A 26340-nucleotide genomic window follows, 5' to 3' on the forward strand; every position below is an offset into this window, starting at 1 on the left:
TACCCATACCACCATCCTAAGAATAGTAATTCTACATTGCCATTCTCTTAAAACATAACATCCTTTGCCCTAAAGTTTCTTATTATTAACACTTATGAAGTGGAGGATTGGGAACATACTTCTGGCAGGCACACTATTTTCCTTGCTATAACTATACATTTTCCAGTGAAAGAAACTTTTAAGCACCAGAATGTAAACAGAAATGCGCCCTATGCCTATTAGTTATGTCTTTTCAGATTGTATGTTCTGATATAATGTTTCCCTACCTATACTTTTACCACACTTACTCTGACTTTGGAACCTGACCATTACCCACCTCACTATTACTTTGAACTGGATGTGAAATTGACTTCTGTAGTTGTCATTTATGAGTGCTAGTGCTGGTCCATGTAATTGTAGCTAAGTAAAGTAATGTCTAGCCAGCACAACTGGATGCAGTGCTCCTCAGAATTCCAGCAACCTTTCTTTGTTTCTCTCTGCATTTCATCCTGAAACTTTGATAGAACATCCATTGAGTTATCAAAGCGCATTCTAAAAAAACTGAAAATATGGTGGGATCTAGTTAAGACTCTTCTAATGTACTGAATTGACTGGAGGACTTCCCTTGTTTTTTGCAAGATACACTCACCCCACACACACCCACACACACACTATAGAGAATTCTTAACTCTGCATCCAAACTCATGTTAGGATGTTTGACCACTTTTATCTATAAGATGACTATTTACTATATTTATCAGCATTTTTAAACAAACATATCTGTCCCCAACATTAATCCATTTTAAGCCTCCAACTTTCAGCATTCAAATGACATCAGCTAGTTACTGGCAGTGCTTGTGTGAACGAGATATTACTTGATAGCAGTAATTCTCTCCCCATCTTCAATCACTGGAATCACCTACTGACAGCCATGTGTTCCATGACACCAGTACCTCCATTCCCAAATTGTCAGAAACTCCACGTGCTCTCGCTAGGACAGATTTACTGAAGTGGGGGCTCAGAATGTCAGAAACAACTTTTGCTGCTTTCCATTTACATTTGAAGCAAATCTGTGATGACAAGTAGTGTGCCCCCATTTAAAAAATTTACAGATGTACATCCCTATCAGTTAAAAATCTGTGGGTATTCAATGAATTTTACAGGACCTCGTCTTTGACCCCTACAACACACCTATTCATGCCCCGAACCTCGCAATATGGAATTTACTATCTTAATTGGATTACCGAACACTAGAGTTTGATTTACATGTGCAAGAAATATAACTGGGTACTCTAATTAAATAGAAATACGATTGGGTACTTTGGCCTAAAGAGAGATTAGGCTCCAGAATGACGTCACTTTAGATTGAAGACATCTTGCTTCCTTACTTGCCTTGACACTGTCCCTTTATTTGTTGTTTCCCCACTTTTCTGTTTGTACATTTTTTGAAGGTTCTTATCGTGGTTTGCACTGAGGTGTGTTCGTAATATTGAGCTAATATCAAGCAATGTAAATGTTTTCTTTCATCAAGAGCCATGCCCAAACGTGAGAAAACATATTACATGTGTACCAACACAATTTCATACTTCATCATTTCTTATTTGTGTATTTTTGTTGCAGATTCCCAAATTCGACCAAGAAAATCAGCAAATTTATTATCCTAAACCACCAAAAACAATGCTTCCAAATGCAACACTAAGACCATGGGAAGAAACACTGTCTCAGAGATCAGCGAATGTCCTTAGAAACTTGGAGAAAGCACAGTGGCTGACAACGTACAACCAGAGTTTTACAGGTATTATGTCAACTTGAAATGTTTCCACTTTTTAATGACCCTCTCACAACATGATGCTTTACTTTTTTCTTTGTTGCAGAAATTGAGATTGTTGTTGCACATTTATCAATTTACACACACCAGGTTTAAAACACTTCAATGAGGCTCCTAAACTATAATATAGTTATAGAACATTTATACAGAGCACAGTCACAACATACATTGCCTAGTCTCTGCAAGTAATATAGCAATATTGTGTATAAAATATATCTTTCTGATAAACTTTAAAATGTTCTGTCGGTCTGATCCCGTCCTGTTTCAAATATTTATGTCATGCTTTCTATGATGTAAAAGATGACCCCAGTGCACTTGAGAATTCAAAATTTGAAATTCACACTATGGAAGTAAAACCAACCAACAGGCAGCCAGTAATGTGTAGCAAATATGTTTCATGGCTTTTAATCTAAGACACTTTCGAAGCCTGTATTTCACAAATGTTGCCTGTTGGGGAAAAACAAAAATAACAGAAATTATTTTTCACAGTTGTTATTGCTGGTACTTAACTGTACTTTTATCATTCTGTTGGCCCGATTCACAAAGGCAATCTGAGACAAAAGTCTAACTTTACGACTTTTTGGTATTCACAGAGGTAATTTATGAGTCCTATCTTTACATCCGCAGTCGGGCCGGAATCAACGGATTGAGCCGTACTCTCCACACCCGGGCCGTACTCTCCGGCACTACAGTCAACACAAAGGAGAGCGCCCCTCTCCCCTTAGTGTTGACTGTAGGGTTGACATTGCAGTCAACACAGAGGGAAGCGCAAATTGTGGATTGCTTGTACCATGATGCAAAGGAGTAAACTTTTCTGGGCTGTGATGCCCAAACTGATTTTCATGACCTCCTCCATCATTTATCACACATTCCTAATGTTCCTTTTCTGTAAAAAATTGCATTCTGGCACATTGATTGCACTTCATCCGGCCCAAGCCGGAGATTACGGCCCAAGCCAGAGAGTATGGACTGGGTGTGGAGAGTACGGCTCAAGCCGGAGACTCTGGCCCGACTACGAACATAAAGAAACGACTCAAATATGACCTCTGTGAATACCAAAAGTCATAAAGTTAGACTTTCGTCTCAATTTGCCTTTGTGAATCAGGCCCAGTGTTGGTATAGCAGCAGGCATTATGTGATTTCAACTGTAATACTTTATTACATTAGTAGAAAGATGCCTTCTAATATTGTCATAAAGTTGTAGAAATGATATGTTGCAGTATCGCTGACCATTACTAGACTTCTCAACAGATGCTGCAATGACGATAGTCCTGCCAGCAAATCCTATTATCATCAAACCTAAAGGTTTAGTACACTTACAGGATACAAACCCATAAAGCCCCATAATTGTTTCATTACCATACCTTTATCTCTTCTGCCTCCAAGTCCACTAAAGAAGTCTTTAACATCACTGTATTGCCCTGGTTGCAGTTTTGAGTGCACCCCTCCTTAGGAGGATCTTTGCAATCATTTCTCAGAATGTTTGTCTTCATTAATGGATAGCATATGTTCTTCTCGTTGTGGTAGTGGAACTTCTCTTTTGTTCTTTGTTGATTTCCTTCCTCTCATCAGACCTTTTGCCTTCTTAAAACCTAACTCTCCTAACACCTCTCCCTTCTACTTGCCAACTAACCCAGGACTTCTTCTCTTGGTCAGTCCTGGCAACGGGCAGTACAGGATGTTAGAAATGGGGTTTCTGGTTGGCTAGGGTATGCACCTAGGCCAGGCAGAACCCACCACTTTAGTCAGGGTAAGGAAGTTACACACCCTAGATAACCCCTGCTCACCCCTTGGTAGCTTGGCAGAGCAGTCATGCTTGTCCCAGAGGTTATGTGTAAAGCATTTGCGCAACACACACACACACACGCCAGGGACACATTAGGCAGACCACAAAAGAGGCTCCATACAAGGTTATATAAAAATATCCTTTTTATTATACATAAAGCACATTAGATCACAATCACATAAATCACTTTGCCACTAGGCAATTGTCATAATACACAGATCATAAATCACTTTGCTTCTAGGCAATTGTCATAACACTTTTAGTGCACTAAAGTAAATGCTTATAAATTGCACATGTCATACAAATATTAGGAAAACATTTATGCATAACACAACCTCACACCATCACTGTACTTATTGTGTGGTTTCTAAACATAACAATACATGCTTTTCTGTCAATGCAAGGCGTGAAAATGCAGCAGTTAGGTCACACATGAATAACCCCAAACATCATTGCACAAGAATCATTGCAAATATCACTGTACCGATAGGGTGCAGCTTCCCTGCACTCCTACAACACTTTACACGGTAATCTCCCATGAACCCATAGGGCACCGGAACTCCTGCATGCCTTTTCTCCAAGTTAAGTTTTTGTAGAATCAGCAGGATCTGGCCCTCCGTCGAGGGTTTACCCCGTCCTGCGACAACCACAATGAACCAAACCACTCGGGGCTCCTCCCCAGGGCCCTTCCTGCGGGCGATGGGGAGGAAACTCAGTATATTGGCCAAACGCGGGGAAGACTTCACCAGGTCCTCTCCCTGCAATCCAGGGATCGGGCAGCTGCCTGCGTTTGAGCAGTGCAGCCTTAAACACTCCCCTACACCGTTGAGTGACTGGCCAGGGCAGGCACACTTGTACTGCCCAGATTTTACAGGATGAACTTAGTCAGTGAATAGCGCATCCGGAGCCCTCCAGGGCCTTCCTGACCACTGCTTCACCTCTGGCCTTGGGTAAAAAGAAAGGGTCCTCCGTCAGCCCGTTGCACAGGCTGCAGGATGCTTCCTTGGTCTTACCACTCATCCGCCAGTTGCCCACAAGTCACCTGAGCCCGCGTGGCTCCATCCGGCGATGGGCGGGGCTGGAGCTGGACAGTGCTGCTGCGGAAGCCGCTTCTCCCTTTTTGTGCCTCGGGCGGCTTGAAAAGGTGTTAGTGCTGCTAGGCAACGTCGGCCAATCCTGACTCACCCGCCCAGCTGGGGAGTGGCCGCACATTCCTTACTCGAGGTCGAAAACCTCACGGCACTGCATGGGGGCGGCACCTCGGTCGCAGCCCGCGTTCGTTGAGGCAGGGGGGAGCACCAGAGATTCTTCCTCATGAGGAGCCCAGTGAGGGTTTCCAGAAGCAGGCCAGAGGCAGCAGAAGGAAAGGGGGCACCAGGCTGTTTTGCAAAGGACAGCATGAAAGCACCAGTATGGTGCAATTCAGAGTGCAAGCACCACAACTGGGTAACACAGAGTACAAGCACCAGAACGCCCTCCAATGAAAGTAAAATCACGCAGAAGGAAGCTTTTCCAGAAACAATCACCAGGACTGTTAAAAGTAAAGTGAAAGTACACAGAGTTTATAAAACAAAGTGGAAGCACCAGGACTCTTGAAAAATAGAGCACACACACCAGAACCTTCAAAGGGAAAGCACGCAGAAGGAAGACTGTGATGTTCCGGACGAGGCCAGCACACACAGGCCCTTGGAGAGTTCTTCAGAAGCAGGATACCACAACAGGGCAAAAAGAGTCAGTCCTTTTCCTCCACCACAGACAGAAGCAGCAACTGCAGGCCAACCCACCCCTCACACAGAAAAGACGGCACTCCTCACACAGTTCTTCCTCTCTTCTTCTTGGCCGGTCCTCTTGTTTCTTGAAGTAATTTAAAGTCTTGGGTCTTAGGCCTAATACTTATAGCCCATTTTCTCATTGTTCTCTTTGTGGCTGAGTCTCTGAGCTAAGTCTTAAACAGATCTTTCCTCCCTGGTCCAGCATGAACACAGGGGGTGGAGACAGCATTGTGAAAAGGAAACACAGCCTATTCAGGTGCTAGCAAAACTCCTCCCACCACTCGAAATGTAGAACAGGTCTATTCAGCCCAGCGATGAGTCATCCAGGCAAGGCAGGACACACCTCAATCCCCCTTGTACTGTCTAGAGTGAATGCACATCCCCAGCTCCTGTCACTCCAGAAGGAGAAGCTGAATACACAGACAGTCAGAGGCACACAGAATGGTCAAATAGAAAATGCCCACTTTCTTAAAGTCCCATTTTCAAACACACAATTTTAATAACCACCTTTATCATAAGGTGTGTTAGTAAATTCTGAGTTCAGAGAGTCTAGACTTTATTTCTCAATCTTGTCCCAATTGAAAGTTACACATGTAAAAATGTTACAGTGCAGCTCCAATGATAGCATATGGGACAGACACCTTTCAATAGTGTAAAACGAAATACACAGTATTTCACTATCGGGATATGTAAAACACACCAGTACATGTCCTACCTTTCACATACACTGCACCCTGCCCATGGGGGTACCTAGGGCCTACCTCAGGGGTGCATTGCATGTAAGGAAAGGGAACGTTAGGGCCTGGCAAGTGGGTGCACGTGCCAGTTCAACATGGCAGTTTAAAACTGCGCTCACAGACACTACAGTGGTAGATCTGAGACACAAGTTCCAGGGCTACTCATGTGGGTGGCACAACCAGTGCTGCAGGCCCACTAGTAGGATTTAATTTACAAACCCTGGCACACTCTGTGCACTTTACTAGGGACTTACAAGTAAATCACATATGCCAATCATGGATTAACCAATCAGAATCACAATTTACACAGAGAACATATGACCTTTAGCACTGATGAGAAGTGATAAAGTGCCCAGAGTCCTACAGCCAACGAAAACAGGGTCAGAAAAATAGGAGGCAAAAGGCAAAAAGTTTGGGGATAAACCTGCAAAAAAGGCCAGGTCTAACACAGGACATCTCCTTTCCCTGAACCAGGGCTCACTTTCCTGGACTAAAGATAATCAGGAACATTTTCTACCCTGATTTGTGCTAATATGGGGGAGCTACATCACTTGGCCTAAAGAGAACCGGGTATATCCTCTAGCACGCCAATTGCTAATTCAAGCGAAATTTCAACTTCAGGAACTGAGTTATCCAGGGACACCTATTACTCCTGGAGCTGACTGAGCAATCATTATCAAGCATCTGCTCTCTATCTCTGCCCCAGGTTGCATTGGGTATTTCCCTTTGTGCAGCCATCTTTTATTTGTGGAACATCAGAGGCAAACCTTCAAATGTATATCACTTTTCAGGTTCATCACCAAGAAACATGTCTCATCATTGAGCAGAAGAATTAATTTGTTAATCAATGACAAGTATGACCCATCACCGAGCATCATTGAGGGTTCAAGCACTGAGTATAAGGACTCATCAAATCAAGAATGGCACAACACTGAGCAGCATTATCAATCACTGACCAACATAAACTACTGATGATTAAAAGGGCCTATCATTCAGCAGCAGCCACTAGTCAGAAAAGCAGCTTGTTGCATCTGCCCAACCCCCTACTGTGTTGCATCCCCCTTCCATGAGACTTTTTTTCTTTTAATTTTCAAGTACTACTCAGAACGGCAAAAAAAAGACAAAAAGTCCTTCTTTCATTTTGCAGGTGCATGCGTGCTCATTGAGCTCACCTACAAAATGGCGTGGCTGCATGCTGCGTAGGTTTGTTTTTCTTTTTTAAAAGCCATGCTGCACAACATCGAGGTTGCTGTACAGCACGGGAATTCATAGTACGGCCCGCAGGCCGCCAGCGGCACGGCAACCCTTCATTGGCGGCCCGCGGACCTTGCAGACATCGTACTTGTGCTGTTTTTTTTAATTTTTTTTAAAAGAGTGTCCTCAAACACCGCCGATTGCAGCAGCGCGGAGCTATGGGGGCCGGGCGATTCTTTTAAAGACCATTCACTTATTAATGAGGCTTTGTTGTATTTCACCTCTTCTTAGCGCCCCTGCATCTCCCCTCTGATTGAGTGGAGATGCAGGGACACTAAGAAGAGGTGAAATACAACAAAGCCTCATTAACAAGTGAATGTCCTTTTAAAGACCTGTGAAGTACTTGGGTGCAGCTGTGTGTGTGCCCAGGAAGCAGTCTCAGCCCGGGGTGACACACGCGGGTGAGGTGACAGAGGGTGACGAGGACAGCAGGGTGTGTGAGCAGCGGGTGATGTGACGGAGGGCAGCAGGGAGAGAGAGCAGCGGGTGAGCTGACAGAGGGAGACAGACAGAGGGAGACAGATGGGACAGAGAAAGGGAGATGGAGGGAGGGAGACAGAGAGAGGGAGACAGACAGAGAGGGAGACAGAGAGAGAGGGAGACAGAGAGAGGGAGACAGAGAGAGAGGGAGACAGAGAGAGAGGGAGACAGAGAGAGGGAGACAGAGGGAGGGAGACCGAGGGAGACAGACAGACAGAGGGAGGGAGACAGAGGGAGGGAGACAGATAGAGGGAAACAGAGAGAGGGATACAGAGAGAGGGAGACAGAGGGAGACTGGCAGAGGGAGACTGACAGAGGGAGGGAGACAGAGGGAGGGAGTCAGAGGGAGGAGGGCGACAGACAGAGGGAGGGAGACAGATAGAGGGAGACCGAGGGAGACAGACCGAGGGAGACAGAGACAGACGGAGGGAGACAGAGGGAGGGAGACCGAGGGAGACAGACCGAGGGAGGGAGATAGAGGGAGGGAGACAGAGGGAGAGGGAGGGAGAGGGAGGAAACAGAGAGAGGGAGGGAGACAGAGAGAGGCAGACAGAGAGAGAAAGGGAGGGAGGCAGAGAGAAAGAGAGAGAGGGAGACAAGCAGAGTGAGTGAGACAGAGGGAGACAGAGAGAGAGGGAGGGAGAGAGGGAGAGAGAGAGTGATAGAGAGAGAGGGAGATGAGGAGAGAGAGGGAGGGAGAGATAGAGAGAGGGAGGGAGAGATAGAGAGAGGGAGGAGGGTGACAGACAGAGGGAGGGAGAAAGACAGAGGGAGACAGAGAGAGAGAGACAGACAGAGGGAGGGAGACAGACAGTGGAAGACAGAGAAAGGAGGGTGGGAGACAGAGGGAGGCAGACAGTGGGAGGGAGACAGAGGGAGAGAGAGTGAGAGTGAGGGAGACAGAGAGAGGGAGGGAGACAGAGAGAGAGGGAGACAGAGAGAGAGAGGGAGACAGAGAGAGAAAGGGAGGGAGGCAGAGAGAAAGAGAGAGAGGGAGACAAGCAGAGTGAGTGAGACAGAGGGAGACAGAGAGGGAGGGAGAGGGAGAGAGAGAGTGATAGATAGAGAGAGGGAGTGAGACGGAGCGAGACAGGGAGGGAGAGATGGAGAGAGGGAGGAAAAGATAAAGAGAGGGAGGGAGACCGAGCGAGAGAGAGAGAGAGAGCATAGCTTATTTTTTGCTCTAGCCCCGCCCCCCTCCCCCACTGCCCCTGCCCCCACCGGTGCGGCCCTCGGCCATAAACCCCACTGTAAATTTGCCCCTCGAGAGAAAGTTTGTGAGTACCCATGCTGTACAGCATAGCTACTTCACACACCCCTTGTGCTAAATTCATGACCTGACAATTGCAAAGATTTTCTATCAGAAGCAGTTGAATCTACCCACAACCCTTGTCCAAAGACTATTTCAAAATTGTTTCAAAGTTCAGGGCATGGCTGATGACCAGCACTAGATTTCTTCAAGCTCAGCCGAAGGTGCAGTCCAGTTGTTGTAGGAAAAAGAGGTCCAGAGTACAGGTCCTGACCAGATACCAGACATTGTACTAAATACATGCTATCAATGTCTGAAGGCTTTGTCTAGTGGACTATTGGGATGGAGATGCTCAATGTAGTGTTTGAACAAACCCTAGGCCATACCTACAAAGAGGTGACTGAACACAGTTGAAATCCAAGCCATGCATCTTAAAACGAGGGGGAAGCAGAAGCGCTCAGCTTGAGATAATGGCAGTGATGTGATATGTGATGTTACCAACAATGTAATTGGCAGTGTCATTTGTGATGTCATCTGCCACATCGAGTATGAGGTCATGAGCAGTACGTGGCAGTAATGAAACTTAATGCATAGCTACCTAACTGTTTTGTGCCACAGAAACTATATCTTGATAATTTGGATATTTCCCTGCAAATATTGTCAGGCTGCTATGAGCACTACATTAATTAAACCTTAATTCAAGTTTTTTTCAGTGAATTTTAAATGTTTTCTTAAATGATGAACCCAGCCCCCGCAGCCAAGAGCCACTATCTGTCTTCAGCCATAATCAGTAGCTCGGGATGAGGGCCTTAGGTCATGCCCTGCATTCATTTCTACTATGCAGAGACCACAAAGCAATAATTTTGATTTTCTTTTACACTTCATTGGTTTCAGTCTACGCATATCTACATGTCCTTGAAATCACTGTTTTGCTCCACTTTTATATTCTAGAGTTATCATACTACCAAAATAGCAGCAGTGCAATAATCATAGTCATTGGGATATGGTGAGCTGAGGGGTGTGAAAACAATTCATCCTTTACCAAGGGATTGAATCCTATGGCAGCCCACCGTTATTTGCTCACCTCCACACTTGTACACAACCTTCATAAACCATGCCCAGGGGATTAGTGAGAAATGCTACCCGTTTAGCCTCCGGCCTGTCCTGGCGACTTTGGATTAAGCTCATTGTCCTTAATTTACCTACCAGCTTGCACCAAGGGTTGAACTGTCCATTTCATTGCATTAACCCCTGCTCCTCCTTAGCCCCTACCCTCTTTCTACACCCCCAATATGTGGCAAGGAATCAATACAAAGAGGCAAAGTTAATGCTTGATGAGTGGCACAGATACTCATAGGTCATTCACTGCCCTGCAAGACACCTTAAACAGAGTGTCCTGTGACAGAGAGAGGACAGGATGACAGCATCCAAGCCTGCTGATGCTACTATGTCAACAGGGGGCGTCAATGCTTCCCATGATCTCAATTTCAAGAGCCTCGCCAGAACATGAAGAAACAGAATGTCTTTGAGCTATCTACTCCATTCTTCTCTCTCCATCTTCATGGTAAAAGAGGACTGACTGAGCAGCTGACAGCTGTTCTGTTCAACCTCTATAACAGTTGGAACTACTCAGTTGGTCTAACTTAGCTCACAGAGCAGTCAACAGTTTCGCTGACAGCATAGCCTGCACCTATAGCTTGGGAACATTGAGAATCATTGTTGCTTAGAGACCAGATCCTCATCCTTTGTAGAGACACTGAAGTTCATTGCAGCCAAGGACCATTGATGTTCCATCTCCACGTCTTTCAAGACCAGCACCAGGCCCTGATTCTTACAGTATCTGTTATAGTAGGGATCAACGTCATGTTTCTACCACCCTACTCAGGTAAATATGACCATTACTTGTTCTTTCCCATTGATTTGCTGCCTGCCGTCTCACACTAGCACCTCTGAGGTTTTGTTTGCTAAACTCTTATCTTCAGAATTGATGCCAATAAATTCTATCCTTTGCTGATGTCCTGATTCATCAACCGTCACTCCCCCAGGACCTAACAATTAGTTTGGTTCTGAACTTGCCTCATTTGTCTTCCCTTTTGTTTGTTTTTTATTTCATTACTCTAGCTATATAATAAAAGGGGATGTCAATAACTGGCTAGATGATCCTATTAAATCAGAATGCTCCCTGTTGCATGACTCCTTAAGTTACACTATTAGTTATTTCCCCTACCTCTTCTGCCAGACATCTTTTAGATGCTGTATTTTCTTTCTATAAGACGCTCATAGTTTACACCAGGTTCTATATACATGGACCCACCATTATTGTGTCAAATTTACATTCACATTGACCACCAAACAGAAATGTTTGCTTAACTCTTATTGATCTTGGGATAAAGGTACTCCTACAAAAAGTCAGGATACTTTTTCTAAATGTTGTACCTGTTTAACATGGGGCAATAACATTGACTTGAAAACCCAGTACTATTTCCGTTAGCTTTCCTCCCTTGATAAATTTGACCTGGTATAACAAATCAATTCTCAGTAAACCACTGTCTCAGCCACTGTGGTATACTAAACCTCACCTATACCTTATCTCTAAAAAGATACAGCTCTCTTATCAGAAACAGTTGCTCCACTTACTGTGCATCTAAAATTTAGGGAAGTATCATGAGGTTTGCTCTATCACAAAGGTGACGGATATCCTATCCCCCATTTTACAAGTGTGATAGGTTATAATACACTTGTGATACTTTAAATCAGCACACAATACTTTTGGTACGCCAAAGCTATACCATCTCTCTGTGTGCATACTTACATCATTATTTGACTATGCTGTGGATTGATGGTCACCAAAGTAATTCCACATCATTGACAAAGGTTGTAAGTGTCACGGTTGTCACAGGCAGTTGGTGAATTAGGATTAAGGATTAACATGTGGTGCAGACCAAGAAGACAGGCATAATTAAAAAAGGATAAGGTGATTTGTAAAATTAAGTACTATTCCAGTTGCTTTCAGAGTCTATTCCAGATTTACCAACTTGAAATTGCAGAATATTAACATTTTGATAAATCCTCTTACTGTCAAGAGCTGTGTTAATACGAGGGTGCTCTACTTGCTGGCTACTTTTGCATCAAAATCCAATTTGCAACCAAAAGGTTTTTGGGATCTTTACATGTCACTGTCAGATTATGTGATAGATACTGAAGAATAGACAAAAGTGGGCATGGATGAGACTACTGAAAAAGACAGGGGGCGCAACAGTTTATTCGTCAGCGACTCCGTTGATGGTAAATCTGTGGTTACCCATCACATTGGAACCCCTAGTTCAACGTACTCTCTGACAATACGCACTACGCACGTTTGGAGACCTCTTTCCCGGGGGTCATGTGTTCTCCCAAACGGAGAACCCTCGTTTCCAAGACACCCCTTACATGGATCAATTTGTCCTGCCTAGGCTTCAAGCAGCCCTCAGGGACAGAATGTCACCATACCCACTAGAACCGTGCAGCTTTTCACCACTTAAACTGCTCATCACCGATACCACAGGAGACTACCTCATATCTAGACTATATCGCGCATGCCTAGCACTTGTACCAACACATGACACCAGAGTGAGAGCAGCCTGGGAAATGGACCTGGCACACCCACTTACAGACCATGTTTGACTAGAATGCTGCACGCAAACCAAATTGGTGTCCTGTGATAATACACTATAAATTCCTGCAGAGGACATACACCACCCCAGCGCTGATGGTTCTCATAGATTCTACCCATTTCTCGTATTGCCCTAAATGTCACACAAATGTAACAGAATTTGTGTCCTGTGAGAAACTTGCTCCATACTGGAACAGCATTTTTGCAGAACTAGCATGAAAGATGAATTTACAAATAACACTGTCCCCATTAATGGCATTACTGGGACATGTTGCAAATGTACATAAAGCATCCCACAGGTTGTGGCGATAGCACTGCTAATGGCAAAGAGAGAAATAGCCTTGCACTGGGGCAGTAAACAGAGTCCTAAACTTGAAAACTGGATCAAAGGTCTGATGTATTGTGACACAAATAGTGAAACATTCGCAGAATTACAGTCCCTCACATCTAGACCCATGGATATTTGGAAGCCCTTACGGGACTACCTGAGGGAGCGGGATACGAAAGCTGACACCTAACAATCAAATACACCACCAGCTTCCCAATGAACAGGGCGAGATACATTATGGGACACAGCGAGCGTACAACAAAAGTCATGTAGAATCATGTTGATATTACACTTGTGTTGCGGGACACCATGGAACCCTCCACACTAGGTTAACTTGACCTCACTGGGACATACTGTAGAACATATGTGAATGATGTGACATATGGAAGTTTTGTCATAGTTTGCACACGTAGTGAGCACAGAGTATTGCTGTTCTTCCTAATGGTCTTTTGATTTTTAACAGAAATATTAATGCATGTTTTCAATTTAATCAGGCCGAGGTTCAATGAACCCCCTTCAGCTTGATGATTTACATGCAAAATTGATTGGAAAACTTACTGGAGAAGTGGACGATAATGCAGAACTGGTAAGTTATAAAGCAGAAGTCCAGTTTTTTGTATGTGGTGCAAGTGGTTTTAAAGGTTTAAGAGAATTAAGGCTGGAATTTATATCTGAGCATCGGAGTATATCATTGCTATAAAGAGATGGCTATAGGCACACAAACGTCAGTACAGTTTTCCATCAGCTGTTGAGGCCAGCTCAGTAGTTGGTTACAGAAAGAACCGTAAGGCCCTCTTTGCTAGAAAATGAGATGTCCATTTTGTGCTCTATTGCATCACAGAGTAAAGAATGAGCCCAAGGCACCTCATAAATATAGTTCACCAGTTGCTCAGGCGAGACTCAATAGTGTTTTTAAGAACACCTCTGAGGCAGAAATGGATATAGTTAACTACATTGAAGTTATGTCATTCCAAGATCTAGGGTAATATTTCAAGCCCACTACACCCATCCACATAATGATGGGACCAGGAAGTTCTGGTCAAAGCAGATCATAAAACAGTGTGTGGCTGGTATGACACACCCATGCGTGTGCAGTATATGGTCACATCACCTTTACCCACATTGGTGATCACCCTCACCTGTTCGATTTTAGTGAAGCCCATCAGTGTACTGTTCTTCTGACTCATTGCAGAAGGTTGGTGCATGGCTTTGGGAATAAGCCCTGGACTTGGAGTAATATATTCACCATGAAGACCACTCTATCCTTTCTCTAAACTGTCCATCTCCTATTCCCAAATAATGGCTATAGTCTGCAACACAGCGAATAATAGAAGAAGGGGAGTACAGAAGGCAGCCAATGCCTATGCATAAGAATTTTGCAAAGACTTCTGGGTCAAATTGCACATCACATCGCAAAGATTCGTCAAGAAGGCAAAGCTGATGCAAGTGTGGGGGAATACTTCGGTTAACTTCACACGTGCGTGTTCTGCGCGTCTTGCAAATACTATGAAGCCAGCTTTGCCCTGGTTGAGTGTACTGGATGATTCCAGAAGATAACCAATGCAGAAAGTACTAATGCTGAATAAAGGAGCTGCATAATTATATACTGGTGGCACTGGAGACAGAATTGCGAGCATCAGCAATGAGGAGTGGCAAAGATGTAGACAGAAGTGCACAGTCCTCTAGTCTGATGTAAGGAAAATGTCAAGTGTGCCCGAAATTTGCGTTACGAAGACCCTTCTCAGACAAGAAGGCATGTGGGTGTGGAATGAAGACTAGGGGACATGTTTCATTGCGATGGAATTTGATCAGTGCTTTGCTAAATTTACCACGACCTCTATAACATTTTGAAATCCGAAAATAGTCTTTACATGAATACCTCATTTGTGCATTTAAAATGATATAGTTCTATTACCAGTTGGGTCACGTCTCTCATTTATCTAACAAAACAAGAGACTTTATCACCATTAATGATATATTGATTTTGAAACAGACTACCAGATTACAATCCTCTCAAATGATACATGCATTTTATCAAAGGGACAGTAATGTGTATGTATGCATCTCTAATAATTGGTCCAATGGTAAATGTGATATTTCTAAAATTAGTGCCATATCTTTCCTCATGGATTGTATTTGAACACAACGTCCTTCTCAATAATTTGGTAGCATACTTAGATTTACAAACAAAATGGACGGAATTCTTTTGTATAATTTGTTTGTTAAGAATATATTCACTCTCTCTCCTGCGATAAATTAATTTCCTGATATAAGATAAAGTTTGCATTTCTCTGGTTAGATTATTGAGTATTTTTCTTCTCTTTGCCGAACACTTAAGTCCCCTTACTTTACAAATAATTAATTTTAGGCAGTTTGTGATTTGTGAATTGTAGATTAACAATTTGTCTATGAAACCCTTTACTAAAGATTATAGTTTTAAATCTTGTCAAATAATCTTTCGCTGTTGTGGCAGATCCGCTACTTTAATAACACGGTGTAACTTTTCACAAGCACTTTAAGGACATACACCACCACAGTCAAGCATAACAATGATGCCGATATGAAGGAATAAAAACATCACATATACAAAAGTATATTAAACACATATTTTTAGTAAAACAGATTCCTTACAATAACAAAACAAAGTGCATCTAAACTGTTTTACAACAAAGCAGCTTTTTTAATTCCCCCTTCTTTTTCTTCTAGACATATCACCAATAAAATGTATCTCCTAGGCAGAAGTATATTTTTCAAAAACTGTATCATCATAATGATGTACAAAAGTGATACTACATTAACAATGAATTTGAGTTAGTATACACCCTCATATACCTTAACATTATTTCATATGAAACTATTTTGTTTAAACATGAAAGATGACTGTTTGAGCTGCTAAATAAGTCAAATAAATTATTCCAGCCACGTCCCCCAAAAAAGTGTATACATATGAATTCAAATCCTTAATTGAGAAAAAAACAACGATTCTGTGTGGACAGCAGCTCCATTTTTCTCTTTATAAAATGTTTTTTTAAATTAGGTAGTAGACTGAAAATTTTCCAAAAAGCTTAATAAGAATGCAACAAGATACATGAACACAGGCCAGTGATGTATTTTAATTTCATTTAAGGCCTCTGTTACCTTGCAACAGCAGAGTAATATTACCCTAACTGGAGCAGAGCAGTAGTAAAGTTACATTTATGAGGCAATTTAAGTTGAGGCAATATTCACTGGACACCCAATAATGATCGCTTTCCAATGACATACAGCTGCAAAGCCCCTGCCACACACCCGCTTGGTATTCCATGTAAATCCATGAATTTGAGGAGCGAGGTACAATATCCATCTTGCCATGGACTTCTCCTGAACCACAGGCAAATGACAGCTGTGGTGACCATTGGAAGGCACTCCTGTACCTCATACTAGACTAGCCATTACAGCACAAGATGCAGACAGAGACATCTTCCATCCAGTGACTATAAATGTGAAGTTCTGGTATCTGAAAGTCCCATTGGTCCCTACAAGCTGCTTGCGATTCTCTAGGTGCTCAGGTGACGCACTGGTGAAATGCTCCTGCTGCATAGGGACCCGTTCTGCTATTAGAAGAAAAGGCGTGTAATGGTGATTTAAGGCCAATGTTCCACCCCTTCTGCTTCTGCAACAGATGTATCATGAAATATGTAAATATCCCAACGAAATCCATAACCTCATTGAAGAAATCAGTGTGTTACAGTTCTCTTAATTCAAGTGGTTGACATAACTTCTAAGCAAGTACTGTCCAACAAACACTCAAAACACACCTTTCAGAGTGCATTACCAAAAAGCACCCCTAAACTGCTTGCACCATATATTAACAGCGGTCCAAAGATTTATCTACCTATTCCGTGAAATGTCCTACACAGGACATTGAACTACCAACAAAAACCATGCAGGCAGAAACAGCAGCACAATGCTTTCCAAAAGCAATAGCAAAAACTAGGCAAACAATTTCACGCCATAGTTTGAGGACAGAAAATATGGCATCATTATTGACCCTACCGAGCTATGCAACTATGTGTTTCCCAATGAGGAGTCCTTTGAACGAGGATTCAGTGGGTGTGCAAGTTTATTCAGGCATGAATAAATAAAATCTGTGGTGCATTGCACCCTCTCGATACAGGTTGTGGTACACACCGGAAGGAGCTCTGTTTATCACAGAGGCAATGGTCTCGTATTAACACTGGCAAGGATATGGCTGCCGGTTATTTTCTTTAACACAACCTGCATCGAGAGTGCAGTGCACCACAGATTTTATTTATTCATGGCTGAATAAACTTGCACTACCACTAAATCCTCGTTCAAGGGACTCCTCATTGGGAAGCACATGAAAACGTGGTGCTTCGCGGAGTCGGTCCATTTCGCTCCACAGCCTTCATATTCACGAATGGTGCAGCTTTCCACGGCCAGGATGCCGTGACATTAATTTTGTGTTGCAAACGCTCTGAAGCTTTTGAAAGGAGCACTCGACCACATCTCCGACCTCGCGGTCCATTGCCATCTCATTGCAGCTTGCTCCTCATTGTTGAAACAGTCTTGTTTTCATGCACAACTGCTGGACCCTCATTGCTGATCCTACTAAGGTAAAGAATAGCAACAATTATAAAGACATTGAAACTACTACAGTAAATCACTAATATTCACCTTGAAGGACTGCAAATCCTAAAATGCCTTTCCAAACACTGCACTAGGCCCCCCCACTAATGGCGCGCATAAAGGAACCCGAGGTGAGCCGTCAATGTTTTAACTCTGCCCAAGAAGAAGAGGTGTGTGATGCCTCGAAACGTGTCGGCACCTTCCGAGACTGTTACAACAATGAGGAGCAAGCTGCAACGAGGTGACAATGGACCGCGAGTTTGGAGATGTGGTCGAGTGCTCCTTTCAAAAGCTTCAGGGCGTTTGGAATACAAACTATATATATATATATATATATATATATATATACATATATATATATATATATATATATATATATATATATATATATATTCACTGAAAAAACCATAGGTTTCAGGGGTGTTATAGTTAGCTGGACTTTTCACTTGTACAAAACCATTGAAATTCCCCCGTTATAGTTAGTTCAGCTAACTATAACTCGCGCGCCCGCAATGCACTGCTGATGACGTCACATATTACATCACTCATGACATGGTCAGTGACATCACTCATGACATCACTGATGACATCTCAAATGACATCACTGATGACATCACTGATGACATCATCCAGTGAATGTGTGTTTTTCTGAAAAGTAAATATGTTTTATATATGTATATCTCAAGGTCGATGGAAGAATAAATGGGTATATAAGTGTCTAAATGGATGATTTGTTTTTGAAAAATTGATTGTGTAACTGACTGATTAAGTGTATCATAGTGAATACATGGCTTAGTGAGTAATGTTTAAATATGTAAATATCTGTATCAGTCTCTCACTTTGTGTATAAGTGGCTGCATGGGTTGGTGAGTAGCTACATGGGTGTCTATATAGGTTATTAGTTGGTTTTTTGAGTATCAGTCTGAGTGTCTGCATGGTTCGGTGGGGGGTATTACGTAGTGCATAGGTGCATGAATGAGTGACTCACTGTTTGTATGGGTTGAACACAGCATGTGTGCAGGACTGTATGGGTGGATGAGTGTGTGTATGGGTGTGTTAGTGAGTGAATGACTGTCTCAATAGTGTCTTTATGAGTAACTACATATGTTTTAAACTAGTATATGTGACTATTGGTGTATATATGTGAGTATATGTGAGAGTGAGAGATTGAAAGAGTTCCTGTATGAATAAGTATGTGTTTCTATAAGTGATTGTTTAAAAGACTAAGTATGTGTAAGTTTCCGTAGAAGTAAGTATGGTGGTGTGTGTATAACTGTATATGCAAGTAAATGTATGTTTGATTCTTTATTAGCATGAGTGACTATGTGTGTGAGTAACTCTATGGATGAGTGGCATTGTGTAACAGGATGTATAGGTGTATGAGTACATATGATGAGTGAGTACATGTATGAGTGACTGTATAGGACTGTTGGTGAATGAGTGGATGTGTATGTGGATCTTAGAATTACTGAAGAGGTTGTTGTAACTGGTATTGGTATGTCCATTGTTTTGAAAATTTTAGTCTCTATTTTTGAATGTGTGTATCAAAGGTTATATTAGGGTGAGAGGAGGTCTGCCACTCTATCACAAGGATGATGTCATCAGTGATGTCATCAGTGATGTCATTTGAGATGTCATCAGTGATGTCATGAGTGATGTCACTGACCATGTCATGAGTGATGTAATATGTGACGTCATCAGCAGTGCATTGCGGGCGCGCGAGTTATAGTTAGCTGAACTAACTATAACGGGGGAATTTCAATGGTTTTGTACAAGTGAAAAGTCCAGCTAACTATAACACCCCTGAAACCTATGGTTTTTTCAGTGAATTTCTGAGGTTTTTTAAATGCTAATTCCTAACTATAACGTGCCTGAAACCTATGGTTTTTTCTGTGAATTTCAAAGGTTTTTTAAATGCTAATTTCTAACTATGCCTACAGAGATAGGACATGTGAAGAAAGAAGAAAAAATGCACAGAAAGAAACAAAAGAAGTGCAGAAAGAAGCAACAGAAGTCCTCAAATACGAAGATAAGTGCAGTAAGAAGGATAACGTGCAGAAAGAACAAAAAGAAGAGCAGAAAGAAGCCTTGTTGCAAAATCATCCTGTACCCTCAACTTTTTCAGACGGATACTGGTGGTAACTGAGTCTGACTAACCAGTCCTAGAGCCAGTGCTATGTTAAAAGACACTTAGAATACAGTGAAAACACCTACATACACTAGGGAACATTATGCGTTGGGGTCCCCCTGTGATTAGCATGACCTCCTCTGTAAGCCCCTAGTATATAATAGGGCATGGGGATTAAAACTACCTCTTAAAACAGGCCACAGGGCGTTTTTGCACACGTTAACTCAGGCCCCGTCCCCTCCATTCACCACTGTGTAAACACGCCCTGTGTCCATTTTTAGTTGGGAGATTAAGTTCATTTGAATCCTGAGGGTCCCTAGGGTCCAACTAGCCCACTAGGTACCTCCAGTAAGTGCCACAGAGCTGCGTTGCAGAGAGGTGTAAAAAGTGGCACGGCCTGGACCACCTCTCTGCAATGCAGCTCAGTGGCGCTTACTGGAAGCACTTGGTGGGCTAGTTAGCCCCCAGGGGCCCTCAGTATTGAAGGGAAATTATATCCCCAATTTAAAACGTGCCATAGTGCGTGTTTGCACACGTCACCTCAGGCCCCGTCCCCTCCCTTCACCACTGTGTAAACGCGCCCTGTGGCTGTTCTAAGTTGAGAGATTAAGTCCCCTTGAATCCTAAGGGTCCCTAGGGTCAAACTAGACCACTAGGTACCTCCAGTAAGCGCCACAGAGCTGCGTTGCAGAGAGGTGTAAAAAGGGGCTTGGCCTCAGAACACCTGGCTGCAGCGCAGCTCCCTGGCGCATACTGGAGATGCCTGTTGGGGGCGCGTTTGCAGAGTGCTGCACGGAGGGGGCATGGCCTCCGGCACGATGCCAGTCTTTTATTTATTTTAGTTTTTTAAGAAGGGGGGCTGTTTGGTTCCCCTTCTTATTCTAATTTATTGGCCCTGATGACCCCATCCCCCAGGGCCAGTCTCCTAATTATATTTTTTTGACCCCAATCCCCAGGGCCGGCCACTGTTTTTTAATATTTTAAAAAAAAATATATTCATAGACACACCTAGGACATGCTGGACAAACCGTACGTACCTATCACCATGACGATTTGCGTGATATTCATTAAAAGGCGACTATGCATGCAATGAATCCACGTGGAATGTATTTACACCACTAGTGAAGCTCTGACATGTCTGATGCCCTACCGTGCCTAATCCTGGTAGACACCCTTGTCGTTTATTTATAAAAACATGGGTAGCTATTGACGGGCACATTTAATACACATGCACACCAAGCCATTCAAAGGGGATTCGACAACAATTCGACCAAAACTATGCAAGAAACCCCCCTCACGGTTAATAAAACACACATCCACTGCCGGATGTGTAATACTTTTTATTTTACTCTCTGGAAAGGGGACGAACATCACTTGAGAGTCACAGCGTGCTCCTGACAGAGCCCAATGCTGTGTTACACCCACCATTGCCTGCCGAGTGCCACACACCTCTGTGTTGTATTCCACTAGCTAGTGCATATGCTATGACACTCTCTAGCCCATGTGCACTGTAACACCACCCCGTGAATATGTCATGCCACACTTGTCTTCGCACGGGTTATATTGCCCCATCTAACGTGCCTTTCTCGATGCCTATGTTATAACGCACAGTGCTATGCCATACATATTACAATCTGGGATCCATATCTTTGTCACAGTGCATATGCAACGTTACACTCCCCAGCACATATTTTATATTACAACTTTAGAGACTAGTTAGGTTACACAACACTGCCCTGTGCATATTACACTCCAAGGCGCATATCGCATAGCACGCGCTAGTGCCTGTGCTATCTCGCGCTCTCCAATGAATCTGTCATTGCGCACAATGTATTGCATATTATATTTCACGCCCGGTTCATCTTATATCACACTTTTTGGTGCATAGTTTATACCATACACTATGTCTAGTTTTCATTTTCAATCGTGCTCTCAGGACTATGTTCTATATAACACTGTGTTCACCTACCCTTTTCACGGGCATTACATTTTGCGATAGGGGGTGGAGGGTCAGGGGGTGTTTCTGCCAAGTGAGCCCGGAGTCACAGTCACAAACGTCCTCTTCTTCCTGAATAAAAGTGAGATTATGCTGCATACTTGTTCATATTTTAAGTAGTTCGCACAGACACAATGTTTTAAAAACAATAAAGTTCCTAATACCCGCCTTCTCTGAACAGTTAGCTTGCTGCCCCATCCCCTTCCTCCCTATCCTCTGTTGTGTGAATCCATGGACTAGCCTCCTCCCTCCTGCCATGCATGGTCTGATGTGCTGCCACTGCCCTCAATTTAGTATGATGTACCAGTCCACTCCTCCTGCCCTCCATTGCCCAATTCTATGCCCCATCATTGACCTCCTGCTTAAACTCTGTGCTTAGCTTGCTGCCCCTATTCTCCTTCCCCCTGCCCTCCGATGTCTTTGTGCATGCCCCTGCTCCATCCTTTTTGCCCACCATGTCCCATGGACCTGCCACTCCTATCTACTCTGAGTGTTCTGTTGAGCTGCCACTCCCCTCCCACCTGCCTAGCATTGTCAGATGACTGTAACCTGTCCCTGCCACCTCCACCCTGCCTGTCCACATGCCATGCCCCTATCCTCTTCCTCCTGTCCTACATGGTCCATTGTACTGCCACACCCTTCTGCCCTCCTTGGTCTGTTGTGCTGCAACTGCTCCTCCTGCCTGCCCCGTGTGGTCTGTTGTGAGGTCTCTTCCCCTGAACTTTCTTGTCTGTGCACAGGTCCTGACCCTCCCTTCTATCCTCCATCGTCCTTTGTGCATGCCCCTCCACCCTCCTTCTTGCCCATCATAGCCATTGTGCTGCCACTAACCCTCCCACTTGCCATGCATGGTCTTCTGTGCTGCCATGGCCCCTCCCACCTTCCCTGTGTGGTCAGTTAGCTGCCCCTGACCCCCTCCCACTTTCCCTCCATGGTCTGTGTGTATGCCATCACAGTCTCACTGTTGCTCTTCATGGTGTGTCTTGCTTCTAGTGCCCATCCTGCCTGACCTCCATGGCTATCTTGCTGCTCCTGCCCTGCCCCCTTGCCCCCAGCCCTACTCCCTCCCTCCTGGCTTGTCTGTTCCATTGTAATGCCCCTGATCCGTCCCTCCTGCCCTTTATGGTCTGTTATGCTGCAGCTTTCTCTCCTGTCTGTCCATTATGGTCAGCTAGCTACCATTGCCTCTTGCCCCTCTGTTCTCTGTTGTCCATGTGCATGGTCCTGTCCCCTCCCTCTTGCTTTCTATGGATTTTTGTGCTGCACTCCCGTCCTGCATGCCCTGTGTGGTGTATTGTGCTGCTGCAAACCCTGATGCCTGCCCTGCAGGGTCAGTTTGGTGCACCTCTCCATGTCCCTCCTGTCCTCTGTTATCCAAGTCCATGTCCCTATCCCATTTCCTTCCATGATCCAATGTACCATACTTGCGAACATTTTGAACTTGGTAAGAGGGAGATTTTGAAAAAAAACTGGGGTATTGATTTTCCCCTTTGAGTTACATTGAAAAAGAGGATATTGTAGACAGGAGACAGATCAAATAAAGCCCATTTGAGCTTAAAAACATTGGACGTTTCCTGGCTGAATCGGGTCTGTTGGCATGTATGGTTGTACTACCATTGCCTCTTCCTTCTGCCCACAATTGTCTATTACATTGCCACAGCCTTGAAGGAGGGTAGATTTTGTATCACAGGGGGCCCCTGGCCCGTTCTGTCCACACCTGAAGTATGAGACCCTTGTCCTTGCCCTGCCAGCTGCATTTGTAGGCCGTATTAAATTGACCAGCGGTTCCTGTGTTGCTATATAATTATCCTGAGACATCCTTACCACTCAGCCAGCATAAAACCCCTGTGTAGGCCCTTCTGTTCAATATGTAGGCCTCTTTGTTAAATTGACCATAGCTCTGCAATTTTAGTGTATAGCAGTCTGAAGGCAGGTCTGCGAGGCCTTCTGATCCAAACTAGTAGCCCCCACCCTACCCGAGTGCTCCGTGCTCGGTATCAAAGTTCAACATCCCCCTGAAGCTGTCGACATACAGTAGGCTGCATCCTGGACTGGTACTTGCTTCCTGGGCAGGTTTCCCGCTTTTAAGGAAGTGGCAACCGCAGAGCGTCAAGTTAGGAGAACTGAGGAGATTTTATACATGAATATATTGAATTCCCGTACAATACCCATTATTTTCTGCTTGCTCTATGGAACTTACGATAAGCGATTGACCTGAGAGACTGACCTTTTCACCCAGTCCATTGTCAGCATTAAGTGGGTAAATGACGAAATGTCTGGTAAAATCTGCAGACGAAGCTTTTGGGTAGCATACGTAGGTAGATGTAGCGTGCAAAGGAGCCCACAAAATGATATAAAAAGGGAGCACCCACAGATATCGACGGACTACCTCACCGTCTGTATGTAGGTTAACAGGCAGTGCAGGTTTTCCCCAAGAGCTGGGAGCTCTTGTCTTCCTTTGCTTAAAATGTCTTGCTCTGCTTTGCTTGAAGTATCTTATTCTATTTTACCTATATGAAATGTCATGTTATGTTTAACCATTGTTCTCTTTACTTTTGCATTTAAAAGATTTTGTATTGTAATTGCAGGAATGCTTGCTCTAAGAGTAAACGTGAGTGTTCCTAGGTAACATTTTCCTTGGTGTAACTTGTTTCTCATGATGCATTTATAGATGTGTTTTCTCTCTCTCTCTCTGTCAGTACATTAATTGAGATACAGAGAATATTATGACAGCTGTATGATTATCTGGATTCTGTATTTTGTACTTTATGTCTCTATTCTGCGGTTTCTTTGAAGTTGCATCTTCTCATTAAACTGCCATTGTATTCTGCCTCCAATTCCATGTCTCATATGTCTGTTTTCTTCATTTTTGGAGCAAGCGTTCCTAGGCACCCCGGCTCAAATTAAGGTGCCCCTTTTGTCCCTGACTCACTCTCCTGCTCAGTTCTGTGGTGGCTCCCGGGGATCTGGGGACCGCCCCTAGCTTCCTTGACCCGTAATAGATCTTCCCTCCAACAGCCTCTCTTGCAAGTCCTGTATTGTTGGTTTGTTGCCCCTGCCCCCCTTTCCACTGCCCTCCATAGTCTGTTGTGCTTCCACGGCCCTTCCTGCCTGCTCAGTGTGGTTAAATTGTTGCCTTTGCACCCTCCTACCTGCCTTCAATTTTCAGAGTCCGTGCCCCTGACCTCTGCCTCTCAACAGTATCCTAATGAACAACTAGATTGCTAACATTCTATATTTATTACAAAAGGGTGGAACGCCTGACATCATCTTGATGTAATCAAAACTGTAATACCTAGAGCATTTCCTTTAGAAATTACATATATGAGAGGGTCTTATTGGCATCAAAATTATGGTTCGTGCTCTAAAAGACTAAAATAAGGACATATTTTCTGAGTTTAAAAATAGCGACAAAGCACTTTTAAATTATTTGTTATCTTTATGTTTTTTTATCCAGTTGACCACTTGATTAAATGTTGCACTTAGGGGAGAGGATTTGGTGTTACTTCCAGAACTGCAGACTTTGCAACTGGGGAACCAGGTTGCAGTTTCTGCTTCAGCTCGACATTCTGTGATTCTGGTCAAATCACTTAGTCTCCCCATGTCTACAACCAAAATGAATTTGTTCTTGTGTGATGTAACCAATGCTCATGTAAAGCACTCCAATACCTGACAAGTCTGCACTATATAACACTGCAAAAACACAAAATAATAAGTATTTTGCACACTTCTGTCATTGGGCTATATTTGGGCTACATCTGGGTGATTTTGGGCTACATTTGGGCTCTTTTGTCTCCGGTGGCCATCTTGGGAGATTTATTTGTTATGAAGTTTCCTAATTTCCTCATGTACTGCAGTCTCCTCAGTAGGAAATGCTTTCAGTTTTTTACTTTGATTCCATCATGAAGGTATTTAGATATGTCACACATTTGCCATAAATTCTGAATGTTAGCACTCTAGTTGCTCATTAGATCACTGTAGTAAAACTACTGCACCATGGAAGTCTGCTCCTGGTATTAAAAGTGCATGTTTCAGTCTGCATGTCAGAATTTTTTAATGAAATAGAAGAGGATTTGAGAAGTCACTCAAAATGTGCCCTCATTTTCTTTCTTCAGCATTAATCATAATTTCTATGGCAAAATGAACCTCCTCATTGTGTTCCTTTTTAAATTAAATGTTTTAAGTGTTACCAGTTTATTCCAATCAAGATGGCTTCAGGTGTGCCATACTTTTGTCATAATGAAGACAGTAAGCGCTCTAGTTGTTTTTAAGAACATTTTGGGACATTCTGTCATTGGGCTATACTTGGGCTACATCTGGGTGATATTTGGGCTACATTTGGGCTCTTTTGTCTCTGGTGGCCATCTTGGGAGACTTATTTGTTATGAAGTTTCCTAATTTCCTCATTTACTGCAGTCTCCTCAGTAGGAAATACTTTCAGTTTTTTACTTTGATTCCATCAAGAAGGCATTCAGATGTGTCACACATTTGCCATAAATTCAGAATGTTAGCACTCTTTTTG

The 26340-nt window shown here is 43.4% G+C and overlaps 1 protein-coding gene across 1 annotated transcript in view; it reads left to right on the top strand.

Annotated features, from left to right (window-relative positions):
* SPMIP4 (sperm microtubule inner protein 4) overlaps window positions 1–26340 on the top strand; it is a 312584-nt gene that overhangs the window by 190911 nt on the left and 95333 nt on the right. Inside the window, exons 7-8 of the mRNA XM_085631652.1 lie at window positions 1600–1774; window positions 13560–13651. Coding sequence (XP_085487778.1) covers window positions 1600–1774; window positions 13560–13651 — 267 coding nt within the window. The remainder of the gene's footprint in view (window positions 1–1599; window positions 1775–13559; window positions 13652–26340) is intronic.

Source organism: Triturus cristatus, chromosome 10 (genome assembly GCF_964204655.1).
Source record: "Triturus cristatus chromosome 10, aTriCri1.1, whole genome shotgun sequence".
In the NCBI taxonomy this organism is placed as follows: domain Eukaryota; kingdom Metazoa; phylum Chordata; class Amphibia; order Caudata; family Salamandridae; genus Triturus; species Triturus cristatus.